The 16,267-nt window shown below is 37.5% G+C and overlaps 1 protein-coding gene across 10 annotated transcripts in view; it reads right to left on the bottom strand.

Annotated features, from left to right (window-relative positions):
- Positions 1 to 15,881, bottom strand: part of LOC131688617 (calcium/calmodulin-dependent protein kinase type IV) — a 48,190-nt gene extending 32,309 nt beyond the window's left edge. For 3 of the 10 annotated variants that reach the window (XM_058972988.1, XM_058972993.1, XM_058972994.1), the window contains exons 1-2: positions 15,517 to 15,881; positions 7,862 to 8,093 (exon numbers count right to left, since the gene is read on the bottom strand). In XM_058972988.1, the coding sequence (XP_058828971.1) occupies positions 7,862 to 7,895 (34 nt within the window). In that variant the 5' untranslated portion in view covers positions 7,896 to 8,093; positions 15,517 to 15,881. Of the gene's footprint in view, positions 1 to 7,861; positions 8,112 to 15,431 lie in introns of all 10 variants that reach the window. The other 7 variants (XM_058972996.1, XM_058972997.1, XM_058972991.1 and 4 more) reach the window with 6 other exon arrangements.
- Between the last annotated feature and the right edge of the window lie 386 nt (positions 15,882 to 16,267).

Below are 16,267 nucleotides of genomic sequence, written 5' to 3'. Positions count from 1 at the left end.
TTGAGGAATCCGAGAGGGCTTATGGTCCATTTTTATGTTTTGTCTTTTTTCATACTCTGCGTCTGCCCATATTAACGCTCAACCACTAGCCTGTGTGCGCTGGTGTGGCCGGCTGGCGGGTCGGCGTAGATTGACGTTTGCTGTGGGTCGTGTTTGATGACATTGTTCCACAGTTTAATGGTAGTGTTGGTGGACGCGGCTCACAGTGGGGGTCATTGTGTTGTCCATTTAGCGGTCGACTTTGTCATCGTGCACAGGCTAATTAAATTAATTTAATAATTCAATTAATTTAATAAATACATAAGTAGAAACCTATAAGTTGTCGTTTTGTAATAATAGTAGTTTTTAGTACTAGTGTACAATTGTTATGTGCTAGTCGTATGTCTATCTGTGTATGTGTTCGTCTGAGTATTTGTGACAGTTGGCTCAGAGAATGGATGAAGAACTTGCGTATATGATAAAATAGTGGCGAATACTTCCAGTGTTCAATTTGTGAATTCGATTCTATTCATTCGGAAATGTTGGATTGGATAAATTAGGGTACAATCAATTTACCGACGCACGTGAATCATACATTTCCGGTCAGCATAGCACGATGAAATTCTAGCAGAATGCAATTGTTGTTAATGGCAAATGAACAACTTTTGCTGCATTTAGACAAGTTAAAGTAGTTTGATTGCATGGTACATGTGTTTTTTCGATTCTACTTTACTAGTCTGTTTCTTTTGTACTTCTATTAGTTTGCTTTTCCATCACTCATGTATATCAAAATAGTATCGGTCAATCTAATCAACCTCTTTGCACTGTTTTTCTTTATTTGGCATGTTATGATTCCTTTTATTACTATATCTCTATACTATATCCCTACTCATTTAGATTCAAATGTGCAAACGCTCGTGGTGTTCGCGATAACACAAACCTGGTCACAAACGCAACCATGCAATTGCAACCTTCGACACATACTTACGCATTAACCCACCACTCGCGCGATCATGAAACGGTCACGTCCGGAACTCTAACCTTTTTTAAAAAAAAGCCCGCCTCTCACCCCCACACCAAAAGGCTCGCAAAGAGAGCCCCCTGGTAGTGGACCCATCAGTTCTCAGCGTACAAAAAAGGTCAACAAAAATTAACACGTGAAAGTAACCGGCACAAACATTACAGTATAATGTACAAATAATAGCTACAAAGAGCACGTGGAACGATATTCCTTTTAAGGGGCCCGCTGTAGTATTAATATTAAATAGATTTTGATTTTTCAGCCATTTAAACTAAATTTAAATTTAAATATTAACATTCTAAGAAAATGGAAAATGAAAAGAAAGCATTTTGGTGGAACATCAAGTTTATGCAGTTTATATTAAGTTCATATTAAAAACACACTAATTGTATTTTTCAAATGACGTTTTAAGCTTGTTTCAAAATGGATGCGATTTGTTATCTGTCTTAACTCAGTAGGAAGCTGATTGAAAATCGTTGGCCCGGTAAAGGAAATGCGTTTCTGGCCAAGGTTAGTGGAAGCCCTAGTGCGTTGTAAATTATTGGTTTGCCTAGTGGTATACATACGAATGCCTGTAGTAAACCGTAAGTTATTCTGTGCTATTGGGATGTACTGAGCATTGAAAACATACAATATTGTTTGTAATTCAGCAAGGGCAATATGTTATGAGAATTATTAGTATAAAGCAGGATAGTTGGATACATGATTGATTTCTTGAATATAATTTTAAGGCATCTATTTTGAAGTGTTTGAAGTTTAAATGGCTGAAAAATCAGAATCTATTGGATATGCTGGCATGCCCCCATAGTGATACAAGGTAATTTAAAAGGGAATGGATATAGAACTTCAGTAGCACGTGCTGTGGGATAAAAGAACAAACCCGACGCATAGCCCCACATAATGAAGCGATCTTTTTTTCAAGTGATTTTATATGATCGTTCCAAGAAAGTGTGGAATCAAGACAAGGACCCAGGTATTTGAAGACTTTCGTCTCCTCGATCATGTAGTTTTCAGTACACGGGTCAGAGTGTTGGGCTATAGGTCTTCTAAATGAATGGAAAATCATATATTTGGTTTTGGATAATTTTAAGGAGAGAAGGTTATCGTTGAAATATTTTATCAGCAATTTTAAATCATCTTCCATATCTCGCACAATACCACTACAGCTGGTGTTTGGATAAAACAATGCAGTATCATCGGCAAAAAGACGAGGTGTACCTTTTAATTTAAACCTTCCTAAATCGTTTATATAAAGCGAGAATAGCAATGGACCAATATTGCTGCCCCGCGGAACTCATATTTCGATGCCTCTATACGAGCTAGATACATTTCCAATAGACACGCATTGAACCCTATTCGACAAATAGCTGCGAATTAGATCATTGGCTAAACCCCTTATACCATAACATTCTAACTTTCCTAACAAAATAGAGTGATCTAGTGTATCAAACGCTTTTTTTTAAATCCAGGAAAAGGGCGCCAACAACTTTTTCCGCCAATTTCTTTTGCAATAGAATCGATTAATTCAGTTAATGCAATCAAGGTACTACAACCCTGTCTAAAGCCGTACTGGAAGTTATATATTATCTTGTGTTTGTTTAAAAATTCTAGTAATCGAGAGATCAACAGTTTTTCAAGAACTTTGTTTAAAACTGAGACTGTTGATATCTGACGATAGTTGCACGAATCGTTCATAGTTGCACGAATAACACGTTCCATGGCGACATGACCGGGAACTCTAGTGATATGGGGAAACTGACTCTCTTCTACCAGCTGTACCATACACTAAAAATTAAGCATCATATTCACGGTCCGCATGCGATCATTCAAGAATATACGCCATATGGTTATAAAATCGAAATTATACACGCGAAGTTAAATACACGTGATAAAGTGAACGTCTTAGCGCTCATAAATTTTCAAACGCGGTCTCAATCGTGAACCTAAAAACTCCCGCGCTTGCGCGGTCATGAATCGGTCACTTCCGGAATTTCCTTTCCTTGGTATCAGCAGACTAGATCCATGCCTTCAATTGGACCAATTAAACAAAGAAAGCTCTCATATCCACTGGAAAACAGGTTCCATGGCAACATGACCGGGAACTCTAGTGATATGGGGTAACTCACTCCCTGTCAGAATGTGAATTGTACACCGAAAACTAAATATCAAAATGACGATCCGCGTGACCATCCATGAACGCACGCGAATCTGTGAGTGGCCACACGGTTACAAATTTTGTACACGTGAATTCACATGCACACGAGCACATGTGACAAACACGTTAACATACGAACGCTTAAACCCTTCGCGATCAACAACGTACGCCCGCAGATCGCGCAAACTTGATAACACCCCGGCAATAAGGTGAACGTTTTGGCACTTACAAAGTTTCAAACGCGAACCTACAAACGTCCGTGTTCGCGCTATCGTGAACCGGTCACGTCCGGAAATCATTACTCTCCGTCCTCGCAACATGGCTCCATAAATTCAGTTGAATCAATCAAAAAATAAAGCTCGTATCCACTAGACAACAAGTTCCATGGTGACATGACCGGGAACTATAGTGATATGGAAGATCTCACTTTCTTCTAGCATCTGAACCGTACACCAAAAATTAAGTATTACATTGACGGTTAGCGCGCGATCATCCAAGAAAACACGCAAACATACGAAAGGCACGCGGTTATAAAATAGAATTTATACATGCGAACTTACATACACGATAGCACACGCGACATGCAAACGCACACGCAATCATACACGTTAACGTACAAATGCTCGAGCCCTTCGCAATGATACACGCGATCGCGAAGTCCTTACGCCCGGACATATCTGAACCGTACAATGAATGTTACATTCAGAATCACGGCCCGCTGAAATTGGCCTTAAGCAGTGTTTTAGTAGGCGACATTGCATGTCTCGTCTGCAATTGTAGTGAGTGATTCTGACGAGGTGTCCTTACGAGAACCTAGCTCTACAGCTCCAGTAGAACAACTCTCGAAACAAAAAAATCGATCTCGAACGCGCTACTTTTTATTCCGAGTGGAACCCCTCTTTCGTGGGGGCCAAACATTTGTCTGCAGGTGTACCGAATTTCTTCAAAATGGACTAGACAGCTTCAGTCGATGGTGTGATCTGAACAGAATGGTTCCAAATCCGAGCAAATGCTCAATCGTCCAGTTTCCACAGAAACGTCATCCGATCAAGTTCAATTACCGTCTGTTCGACTCGAGCATGCCAAGACATCCTTACGTCAAGGATCTTGGAGTCATCTTAGATTCGGTACTATCGTTCAAACCACATACTTCATATTTTGCGGATAGGTCATCAAGACAGCCAGGGTTCATATTCCGAATAGCAAAAAACTTCAGGGACGTATACCGGTTTAAAACGCATTATTGCGTGTTCGTTCGATCAACGTTAGGATATTGTTCTGCTGTTTGGAATCCTTACTACCAGAACGGCTCTTCGACATCTCCATGGCTTTTTTCGGAGACGAACCACTGCGACCAGTATTTAGATCTATTGTTATATTGGGTCTGTTGGTATTGATACAACAAATAATCAAATAAAAAATACTTCTCAGGTATTGGCGGAATGATGGGTGTTCTATCTGTCAGCACTCTCGAGTACATAATGCCAATAGTGTTGAGGTACATTGGAATTTTCTTCGATACCGCACACTAATTTATATAGGTATCGTTGATCCCTTTTTTCAATTAGACCATTAATACTTTGGTGAGAACTCAAATTTCAACAAAAATAGTGCCTACACTAAGTTGAATCTCTGGTTGAAATGTCACATGGATTTTGTGGCGTTCCTGGAAACGTTGGAAACATTTTATTTCTTCTGAATTGTCTCAGACCAGTGCTGTTTGCCACGGATTTGTGGCAGCGCTTGTTCTTACAGATATATTTGGCGACCTTTCAGGAGAGAGAAAAAAAAATTCATTCTTACAAAGATCTATTTGCTTGTAATTAGTGTAATACTACATGCATGACGCAAGGCACAAATAACCGACCATGCAGTCGATCCTTGTCGCAGAAGACGCAAAGCAGTCTCGCAAAAGGTCACCCGACACTAGTTTGAAGAGATACCCGATTTTGTCACGTCCAGTGCGATTGTTACTCAAAAACTTCGCTCACTGGAGCAAGAGGTCATTGAAAAAGACAATCCCGTTCTTCAGTGGATCTACGCATGCCAAGTTCGAATCGATAACAACACTATCGATCTCAACTTTGTGAGCGGGCATGTAAACGCGTTAAAAACAACAGTTCTGAACTTATATAGGTGAACTTTCGAGAGATCTGGCTCAGCCGAATATTTCTGCGTCTGGCGCACTTCGTGAACTATCTTTGATCCGAATGAAGATCGGATACGGACGAACCTAGTTAAATGTGTTTGATTTAAAATGGAAGCTCGGAGTCTTTGACTTCGAATCTTTTTCGACATTCATTTTAGGATCATTTGGGTCAATTCAGAAGAGTTTATTTATGTACGGACCTAGTCGACGCAAAGTGAAAACTGAAGAATAGGAAGAAAGAGACATAAATCACTGGGGATATAATATGAAAGAAAAGTCTGAATTTTACAGTAAAGTAATTAGATGGTCATCTATCTTCACACGATATATGGCTGGACGCACCCAATTTTATTAGAAACTGGAACGAAGAATATGTGAAAAACTTAATCAGCAATAGATCATAAAAGCATCTTTGTTTCGTATAATCGTGTAAAAAGATGGGTGGATGCTATCTGGAATGCCGTGACTGCCCTTGGGCTGGTAATTCAAATCTAATGATATGCACCGTAATCAACAATCCACCAATCAATTCTAAATTATCAATACGGTAGAGTGCCAATATTTATGATCTTCCTAAATGGTTGGTTGGTATCTCGAAAAAAAATTCCCATGCAAAAATTGAGCGCTGTCTTTGTTATACATGGAAAATTCTTGGAATGAGACGGGACTTGATTTTGGAAATGCAGTTTGTATTTTTTTTGTATGCCAAATGTTTTAAAAATCAATTAAATGTCGAAATCTGGTGTCAATCCGAAAAAACAACAATTTTTTGATTTTTATTTGTAAATCTAAGTACATAAATTGAAAGAACTAGAGAGGCATCTTCGTCAAAACATTTTTTATGAAAAGGTACAAGATCCGTTGTTTCATACATTTCTAAGACATTTATAAATTAAAAACAGCTTTTTCAAATCCTAGTCTCAACTCAAATCCAGAATTTTCCAAGTTCCATAAAGGCTATCCTAAAAAAATCAGGGTGACAGTAGATCTAGATGTTTCATTACATGCTAAGCCATTTAATTTAATGTCCTTTTGTGTTTTTTTTCGGGCGAAAATTTTTTGAACAACCCCTTAATCGTGTCCGATTGAGCTAAACTTTTGCAAAGAGACTTTTTTCGAGGTGCTACTTCTGTCCAGATGCGTCTGGTCTGATATGATTCGATGATCACCTGTTTTCCGTATATGACATTGGCACCTTAATATACAGTCTTCTGAATAGATGCTCCCTCCATCGTCTTCAAATATCTGGCGTCAACTGATATAAAATATACAGTAAAAGATTTGCGGCTGCAATTAACATGAAATGAACAATAGTTGAACATTAATTAAGTAAGGAGTAGGTGTGCCATTTCCATGTACACAAATTATTATTAGAAGATCGAACTGAAAAAGAAAGTCAAAGTAAACATCAAAGGGGCGCACAACTGAGACTCCGCCAAGGGCGTCAGAAAACCACGCTACGGCTCTGAGCAACAGTACTGCTTTTTAAGGGCCGTTATATTACAAACATCATACATAAACTTGCATCACATCGAAGTAGACTAAGCGCGTAATCACTATTTTCATACCCAAGCTTTTCGCAATAGCAAAATAATCGATTAAACGTGTAAATCACCGGCATTCTTTTTTCCATAGAACTGTTTCACGTAGCGTACCTCGTCCCATACAATTTGTCAATTGTAAAACATACCCAATGCCAACCCAGAAATAACCAAATTGTAATGACCAGATATTTTTCCTCAGCCAAAATTGGCAAACCCCCAATTCTAGTGTTCAGTATCTACTCTTTTTCCAATTATTTCCGATCTGTCCAATTGCCACCGTACCCCTGCATTGTGCCGGAAATAAAAAATTTCAAAATCCTCTAGTCCTAGGGTTTCCATCTAGTATAAAATGTTTTAAGATTGCATCCATCGACCCTTCATATGTGGGCCATTGTAATAAAAACCCTCCAACTCAATTACGCACACGTGTCAATTTGCAAACAGACATGGCCAACTGCGTAACCGCTGCTGGAATTTTCGTACACCTCCGTAAGCCGCATTCAGTATAGCGCTTCTCCCGTGCATCTCCTACTCTCCGTCAACGAGTGGGTACCTACCACCAGCAAGGGCAAACAGTACTCGTTTGCGATGGAGACGCCGGGTACTTTTCCAACTTTCTACAACCGTGTTGTGGTGAGTGCTGTTTGCGATCATAAATTTAAATTCCACTTGATCATTGCGCATTTTAAGTTTAGTGGTTGAAGGAGGATTCGGGGGATGGTGAGAAATCAGCGTACAAATATTTCATACCGATAGGTATGTATTTATTTACTCATTCCTCACTGTCTGATCATGAGTACTTAAGAATTTGAACGAACCACTTTATTTTCGTGAAATTTGTAAAAAAATTGTAGTTGTAAGATATATTGCGGTGCGTTATTGAAATTTCTGGCAAAATTAGGCACCGAATGGGGTCGGCAATTAGCGTCATAGACATGAGCTCAATAACAAGCTGTCGCTGCTTGGTAGAGAGCTATTTAACCTATTAATAATAATCTTCGGGATCTACTTACCACCGAGGGGATCCGTTTCATCCACGTGAATCATTTCACTGCCGATGTGATATAGCTAGGTACACAAACCGCTCACTGTTGAGTCGTGTCTCGTTGTTTCAATACTGAAGGACAGACAAATATCACCGCTCTGACACTAGACTGAAATTGTGTACACAGTACGGACTTGTAACCTCTACTGTGGTTTTTCACTTCTGTTATGATGGTTTACTTGTCTGCACTTTTTTTGTTGCTGGAAAGTAAATGCGAACTATTGATTCGGTAACACTGGAGTCCTTGTTGGGAGTGGAATATTTCACCAATTCACATTTGATGATAATTATAGCGATGCAGGCTTCGATTAAATCGTTTCTGTTGTTAAATTGGACACACACGCAACCACACAATTTTAAGTCAATTGATTTAACAACACTAGCTCATTTCCTTATAGAGTATGCACTCGAGATGGTCGGGTTCAAGTTTTTGAACCCGAAACTCGAGCCCGACCCATATCCGACAGGTTTCGGGTTGGGTTCGGGTTCTTTAAATTGAAATTTCTCAGGTTCGGGTCGGTCGAATCAACCCAAGCGCTGTTTTTTCGTCTGTACACCTAGTCACTTTTTGTAGTATATTCTATCAACTTTAGTTCGTGATGCGAATCGATAATATATACAGTTTCAACCCATTTGTATAAACTATCGATTGTATGCCTCCATTTTTGCACCCCCGACTTTATTAGCCCTTTGTACCCGATTTTACCAACTTCCCTTAAATTAAATATTTTATTCCAGAAATTCAAACCTACAATCTTCTAATTGTATTCAATCTAGGTAACGAGTCTAATGTCGTCGTTGAAAACTTTTATGAAACGGTTTTCAGAACACTGTACAATTATGGTTATAGACAGAGAACAGAGTATTAATGTGTGGGTATCTATAGAAATATTATTTTTAATATCGTTTAATCTATTTTTATAATTTTTGTTCCAGACATCAGGTGGAACAAATATATATGATCATCTGTAAATCTGTTGCAAAGATCGTAAAGTAAGCTAGATCAATTATCACCTAAAATATAACTGCAGTCCGTACCGTGAGAATTGATCCTCGATGCAGGGAGGAGTTCCGTGATATCACAAAGTTGCTAGTTCCAACCAAGGTCCAACCAGTCCTGCACCTAGTTGAATTTCTTGTTGATATGAGGTTTTTGGTCTGGCAGTACTGGAAATTCTTAAGATCAGAAGCTATTTGCTTTGGCTGTGTATCAGAGCTTCCTTGGGCTGTTATATTTGGCGGCATCTCATCTGCCCATAGTTTTTAAGAGCAGTAAAAGATGTTCCCTCATGGAGTTAACTAGAATCACACTATATCTGAGTTAAGCGAGTATTATTTGTCGTGGTGACTGACGAAGCTTTTTTAGTATTACTGAAAAAGAATACTTAGATGCACGGGAGATGATAGATCAGGTATATTCTCCCCACAATAAACACACTTTTAAGCATTCCTAATGCAAGAGTCATCTTCATGATTCGCAGCGCAACTATCACATCGACCCTAATTGTTATGAAGGTCCATTTGCTTGTAATTAGTGCAATGCTGAAATGCATGACACGTGGTTCAAACTGTCGTTCAGTGAGACGATTCTTGTCAAAGAAGACGTACTTAAAAGAAAACCACTCCGCTAAATATCACGCAACACGAGTTTAACGGGGTACACGATTTTGTCCCCCCGTCCTGTGCGAATGGCGTTCAAAATCTTCGCTCAGTGGAGCAAGGTATCCTTGAACTAGCCATCCCCGAGCTGTAGAGAGATCCACACTTTTCAAGTTTCAATCGATGACTATACCGTCAATCTCAACTTAGTGAGCGGGCATGCAGACGCAGTAGTTCTTCACAAAAGGCTTGTCGTCAGTAATATCATTTGCTTGCTTTAAACAGAATAACACAATTCTGAGCTTATCTGGGCGAAATTTTGAGATAACTGTCACAGCTAAATATTTCTGCGTTAATTCTTTCGAAATCTTGTGAATAATTAGTGAATTATGATGTGAAAGAAGATCGGATATGGTCCGTTCGTGTTCAATGCGTTTGATTTTAGTCGGATAACGAGTCTTGTTCGAAAGTCATTTTAGGTTTACCTGGTTCTTCTCGGGGGAGTTTATTTATGCACGAAATTAGAGAGAGAGATAAATTATTAGAGATAACTGCGATCAACATTTAGATTTATTATGGTTTTTACACTAGAGATATAATAAATTGAAAGATAAGTCAGAAGATGTTAGAGCAATAATATCTTAACTCGATGTATTGAAGGAGCAAATATTCAACTAAATCCTTTGTATTGTTGTGTGATGGGTGGGTTTAATTCCCTAATAAATCATCAAGCTTAGTAAACCGATCTACACACGGAAAAAAAATCCTTTCATAAATTCATGAACGATTTCGTGAACTGAACGATTTACGAAAACCGTGACCAAGTTCCTCAAATTATGAATAATAAACCTGGTATTCATGAAACTATTTGTGTTTTCTAAAAACCAGTTCGCCCCGAATATATACATGGCGTTACATTATAATGTTTGGTTGGGTTACTGTTGTTCCCTGGATGTGTTTAGTTTTTGTAGTGATTCTTGTTCATGAATTGGGAATACACAGACGACAGTCAAACGTTGTTCATGATTTCATGAGCTTATTCGCGAGTCTTGTGAATTCTCATAACGTTAGCGGGATTAAAGTTCACGTTATCGTGATATTTCAGTCATGAGTAAAGTGATTCATGTTCATGATTTCAGGATCTTTGTCACGATGTTAAATATTTTTGTCACGAGCTGTGTGATTTGTGTTCATGGTTTCAGGATCTTAGTCGCAATTTTTGCAACTTCTGTTCATGTTATCAAGATATTTTAGTCATGAATAGAGCAACTCGTGTTCGTGATTTCAGGATATTAGTCACGATTTTAGATTTTTTTGTCACTAGTTGGGTGACTTGTGTTCATGATTTCAGGATATGAATCACGATTTTCGTAATTTCTGTTCTTATTTTCATGATATGTTATTTTAGAGCTTACTTTCAAAGATTAATGTAGCTAATTTTTATGATATCAGCAGTTTTATCATGGTATTCGTAAATTCTCTTTGCTTTATCGTGATCTATTATTGTTTGGTTACGAACGGTATTTTTACTCAGAATAACGTGACAATATGCATCATTAAAATAAGACTCATTCGCGATATCTTGTTCTGTGAACTATATCACGCACACTATTTGGGGTTCTCAGTGCGGTTTTAGTTTTCTGTCCGGACATCACAATGAATCTTATCTAATGAATAACGATGTTCGAGGTCCCAATAGTTTTTTTTTCATATCTACTGCTCATACATATTACTGGTCGCTAGCAGCTGGGTATTTCATGAAAAAGTGAATGGAACCAAAATGATTCCACGAATAATACTCCAAATTTGTGAAAGAGTTCACGTAAAAATTTCATTACCATGTTGCATGAAATTGTAAATGATTAGTGATATCTTCTAAATATCACAAGCACGCAAATAGATACTAGATTGATCGTAAATCATGTACTAGGAATCATGAACCAGTTCACGAATACGTGAATAATATTTTATGATTTCGTGAACTTTTTCACGAGTACGGATTTTGGATCGAGACTAATATATTAGGAACCATGAATCAGTTCACGAATATATGAATAATATTTCATGATTTCGTGAACTATTTCACGTGCACGGATATTGTATCGTATCTAATATGTAAGGAATCATGAGCTAGTTCACGAATACATGAACAATATTTTATGATTTCGTGAAACTATTTCACGAGCACGGATATTAGACCCTGACCAATATATTAGGGATCATGAATTAGTTCACGAGGATTGGTGGGAATTCATGAATAAAATTCCGAATTTCGTGAAATAGTTCACGAAAAAATAGCCATAATATAATGAATTGTGAAAAAAATCATGAGTCAATCTTTGATTTTATGAATAATGTTCTTAAAGTTGTGAACTAGTTTGCGTACTGAGAACCGAATTAGAAATAACTTGGCCGAAACCGTGACTGAAGTTCCCAAAACAAAAACAAATATTTTTACTAATGAAAGTGTTATGCGGACGTTACTGAAGGGAAATTAAACGTAATTATGAAAGCCATGATTTTTGTTCATGGTCCTGTATTCGTAACGTAAAAACGTGATTGTTCCAGAATTCATGGCACTTTATTCACGATTTTGGGAACAATTTTTTTCCGTGCACGTATAATTTCCCGGAACATTCCTCTGTCGTCGCCTTCAAATACCTCGCGTAAAATGATTTCACAAAGACTCTCGAAAAAATGCTCCGCCCATAACCTACAAAAATCTGACTTCGAATGATGTTGCAGATAAATCAGCAGCGAGTTTTCATTTGATTTTTTTTTAAAACTGTTGTGTCCCTGAAATAGGCTAGGGTATTTCGGTTTTCCGCGTTATAATACTCTTTAAAAAGTAGGCCCTTAGAGCGACATGGGTGGACTTAGGATGCCAACCTTAGGAGAGCACAAAAATCTTGTTCTGCTTTATAGACTAAGTGAGGATAGGTCATAAAAGAAGTCAATATAAGTGTGTTATTTCAATGTATACAAATTATTGTTTAAAAGCCGAACTGAAAAACAAAGCCAAAGTAAACATGAAAGAAGCGCAAAATTCAGGTTACGCCAAGGGCACGAGAAGACCACGGCTCTGATCATGATAAACGCTTTAACTCATTATCCGTTGGATGTATTTGTTTGGAGAAACCGCGCGTTACATTTATTCAGAGAACTTGTATTAGTGATAATAACTTTTCATGTGAGAATGTGAGTTTGTATTGTCGAGATAGTGAATTATCAGGACTCATATGAGAGTGATAAATGCAATGTCTGGTGGGGATAATTTGGTGAATTTTTATTTGTGCATTTAATAAATGTTTATTTGCAAATTTTTTTTTTGTTTTTTTTTAAATTCATTGATTATTTTTTAATAAATTCAATTTACGCATTTTTGGCGCAGTACAGTAACAAATGGGGTAAAATTAGGTATTTTTACATTATATTACTAAGTGGTATATTATATGCTAGAGCCATATATCTCTATTATTCTTCACTCAATTTTCATAAATTGTACCTTGTCGAATGTGGAACAAAATAAAAATAGATTCGTTACCGGTAAAATTCAGAAACATCAAATTATTTGACATATAGTCTGAATTTCACATTTTTATCATAAAATCGCACATATTAACTCCATTTAACAACCAAATTCTTATTTAATTTACTATTTTTAGTATAAATTACGCTTGGGGATCACATGAGAAAAATTTCCATCCTGGAAAAATAAGGGAAGTTGAGGTATTAGGACATTTAATGAAAAAATGTGATTTGTAAAGTTAATGTGAGAAATTTGATGTTTCTGAATTTTACCGCCAACGCCAATTTTTGTTGTATTCCTAAGAATTTTACACGTTCAATAAGATACATTTTGTGAAAATTGATTGAAGAATAATATATATACACGAGAAAATGATAAAATTTAATATGAATTACAAAAGGCTCTATAACTCTAACTTTTCGTATTCGGATAAAGGTCAAAAAGGTTCCATTCGATTTCTGAGATTTTTTACATTAGGAAAACTGCACAATATGTATGATTTGCATCACGAAGCAAAAAAAATAAAAATAGGAGATCTGGCGCCAAAATGACCGAGTATCCCACCTTCCCGTATTTTTTAGAAACAGGAATATCCCCATGCAAATACTAAGGTTATTTCCTTTAAATAGTGGTATAAATTGTAATTTTCTAATTGCTACTTCAAAAGTTATAGCATTTAAATTTTTTCCATATTTTCCCATTGCATCAATTTCAAAAAATTCAAGCGAAGTGGGCGGGGGTCTAGCATTGTCCAAATGATGTGAAATTTGGCATCTGAGCTTCTTTGACATTTGTCAAGGGGGGGGGGGTAAGCTTTGAGAATTCAAAAAAAAAATCCTATGCCCTATTGGACATGTAGGACGAATGCTGAATGAGAAACCAGCTGAAGCTTCACGCAGTATAAGGAATACAATAGAACATAGCACAATTATGTGTAGAACGGCAGGTAGGTAATAGATATAGGTTGAGTCAATAAATGTAGATTAAAAGTCTTCTTTTATTACATAAATCGTCATCTTTTTGAGTTTTAAATATGCACCAAACATCAGAACAGTTTTAATTTTTTTTACGAAAATGTAAAGACGTCCTCGTTTGACACTATCGGTCTTCCCTGGCAGTGAATTTAGCCACATGGGTTAGCATTTTTGACAGTTTCGCAGCAAAGGGATAGGGGTCAAGGTTGGTCAATGAAGGTGTGGAAATATTTTCCATTTATCATTTTGGCTACAAAAAAGTGTAAAAAAATGTTCGATTACGTATTTTTAACAATCTTTCATTTCCTTTAAAAAATTTCTAGATTAGAATTGTTTTTCGAAACTACCCAATTATAATCAGTTGAAATCCACATACGATTCTGTGTAACCGGTGAACACTATTTAATTTACGTTTGCCAATGACTTTGTAACGGCACTCAGAGTAGCTATTTTTAAAAAATACAACCATTCTCGGTGTTCGACGCCGAATCGCTCTATAAAGCACATTCCAACATGTCAACTTGATTACCACTTCCATCGTGGTCTCCGCTAGAAGGAGGGCGAGTCCATTACACCGGACACCAACCGGTGCTCCAAATTATAACGAAATAAATACATTGCTTCTTATTTTTTTTTTATTCAAATATCTACATACACACGTATTTATTTTTGGAAACAAAAACTTCAGAAAATCGTGCCTTACCGCCGCCGTGTAAAAGATGATTGAGTTTTTGCACATTAACCATATAGCCCGGTTTGACTATAGCAGTGGCACTTACTAAATATACTGATGCCGGGTGAAGGGAACACAAGCTCCGATCCTGTCACCCAATTTTCAAACAACACAAATTCCTTTCGCCATCTTTGACATGGCTTACTTGGATTAGACCAACGATTTGCCTAGTGATGTAATCAGCAAAGTGTGACGACAGACTAAGCAGAAAACATCATTTTCAAGAGAACAAAAGTGATCTTAATAATCACAAATTTCTCTTGTTGATTAAAGATATAGTTTTTTTTTATTTCTACGTCAACAATTGCGCTTTAGCCCTATTAACGAAAGAGGTAACCAAGATAGACTGAAGCGAAACATGGTGCACGTTTTGTTGAAAGGAATGGCCTTTTGATTGTTTCTTCGATCATAGTCTAGTCGAAATGGCGGCAACAGTTTGCTGCATTTTGAAAGTATTATTTTTTTCTACCGCAGCCGTTAAGTCCGGCTGTCGCAGATTAGTTATGTTTTTCTTCGATTTCTTTTCCCTAACAGCCCCACGAAACAAACGGTGATGGGAAAATGAGCGTTTGCGAAATTGGTGAATTCTTCCACTCCACTTGTGGCTAGCTGTGTGCGTATGCACGTGTGCTGTGTTTATGAACACACTGTTCGTATAGTTTCATAGTCATTCTCACAAACGCACATGTGAGAATCAGCTTACACTAACACAGTTTGGAGTACTTTTCACTTTTTCTTTTCATGCAAAAACGTGCATTTTTTTTTTTGGTAAACTGACAATTACGCACTTTCAACGGATTTAATTCCACAGTACTCGGTGTTTCTTTTTTTTCGCACTCGTGCGATTCAACTACTCGCAATGTTGCCCACGGATCAGCGTTTTTTTCTATTTTGTTGCTTTATCGATCGAGCAAATATTCTATTTTCCAAAGAAAGCGAGATGCAGATTTTTGTCACTCGGTCTCTCTTTCCCGCTGCTTGCTTTGATCAGAGAACACTTCTTCGTCGTTTTCTTCCACCGTCGAAACTCGCGATCATTTTATTTTTCACGCGCTGGTTCTATGGGTGCTTCACGTCCGCCAGGCAACAATATCGAATGATGACTGCGATCGAATCTAGTAGCCTACTGTCACTACTGCTGCCGAGTCGAGATTCGCGGCGCGAAATTTTCACTGAGTATCTAAGTTTGCAGCAAACTTGGGAAAATGGGATCCTTGCTTTGCGCTCACCCTTTCCGACCGTGTAGGAGCTCACAACAGCAGGCGATCAGTATCAGTCTCATGTTAAAAAAAAAACACGACGGTTCTCTCTGTGGGTGGTATTCATTCATGGCTGGCATGGTGATTAATCACCAAGCGCCTCCACCATTAATGCGACGTTCGTAATTCCAAATTATTGAAAAATAGTTAGCGTTCAAAATTGTACGATTGTAACACTTATGTAACAAGTGCTATTACTACTGATGATTAAAATAGTAGTTTCACTTGCCAATTCTCAGTGATATTTTATTATTTAAAAAAAAAGCACAAGTCTTCAATA

This window comes from Topomyia yanbarensis, chromosome 3 (assembly GCF_030247195.1).
Source record: "Topomyia yanbarensis strain Yona2022 chromosome 3, ASM3024719v1, whole genome shotgun sequence".
Lineage (NCBI taxonomy): Eukaryota > Metazoa > Arthropoda > Insecta > Diptera > Culicidae > Topomyia > Topomyia yanbarensis.
The sequence above is the reverse complement of the archived record's forward strand: the minus strand, read 5'-3'. Positions and strand labels throughout refer to the sequence as shown.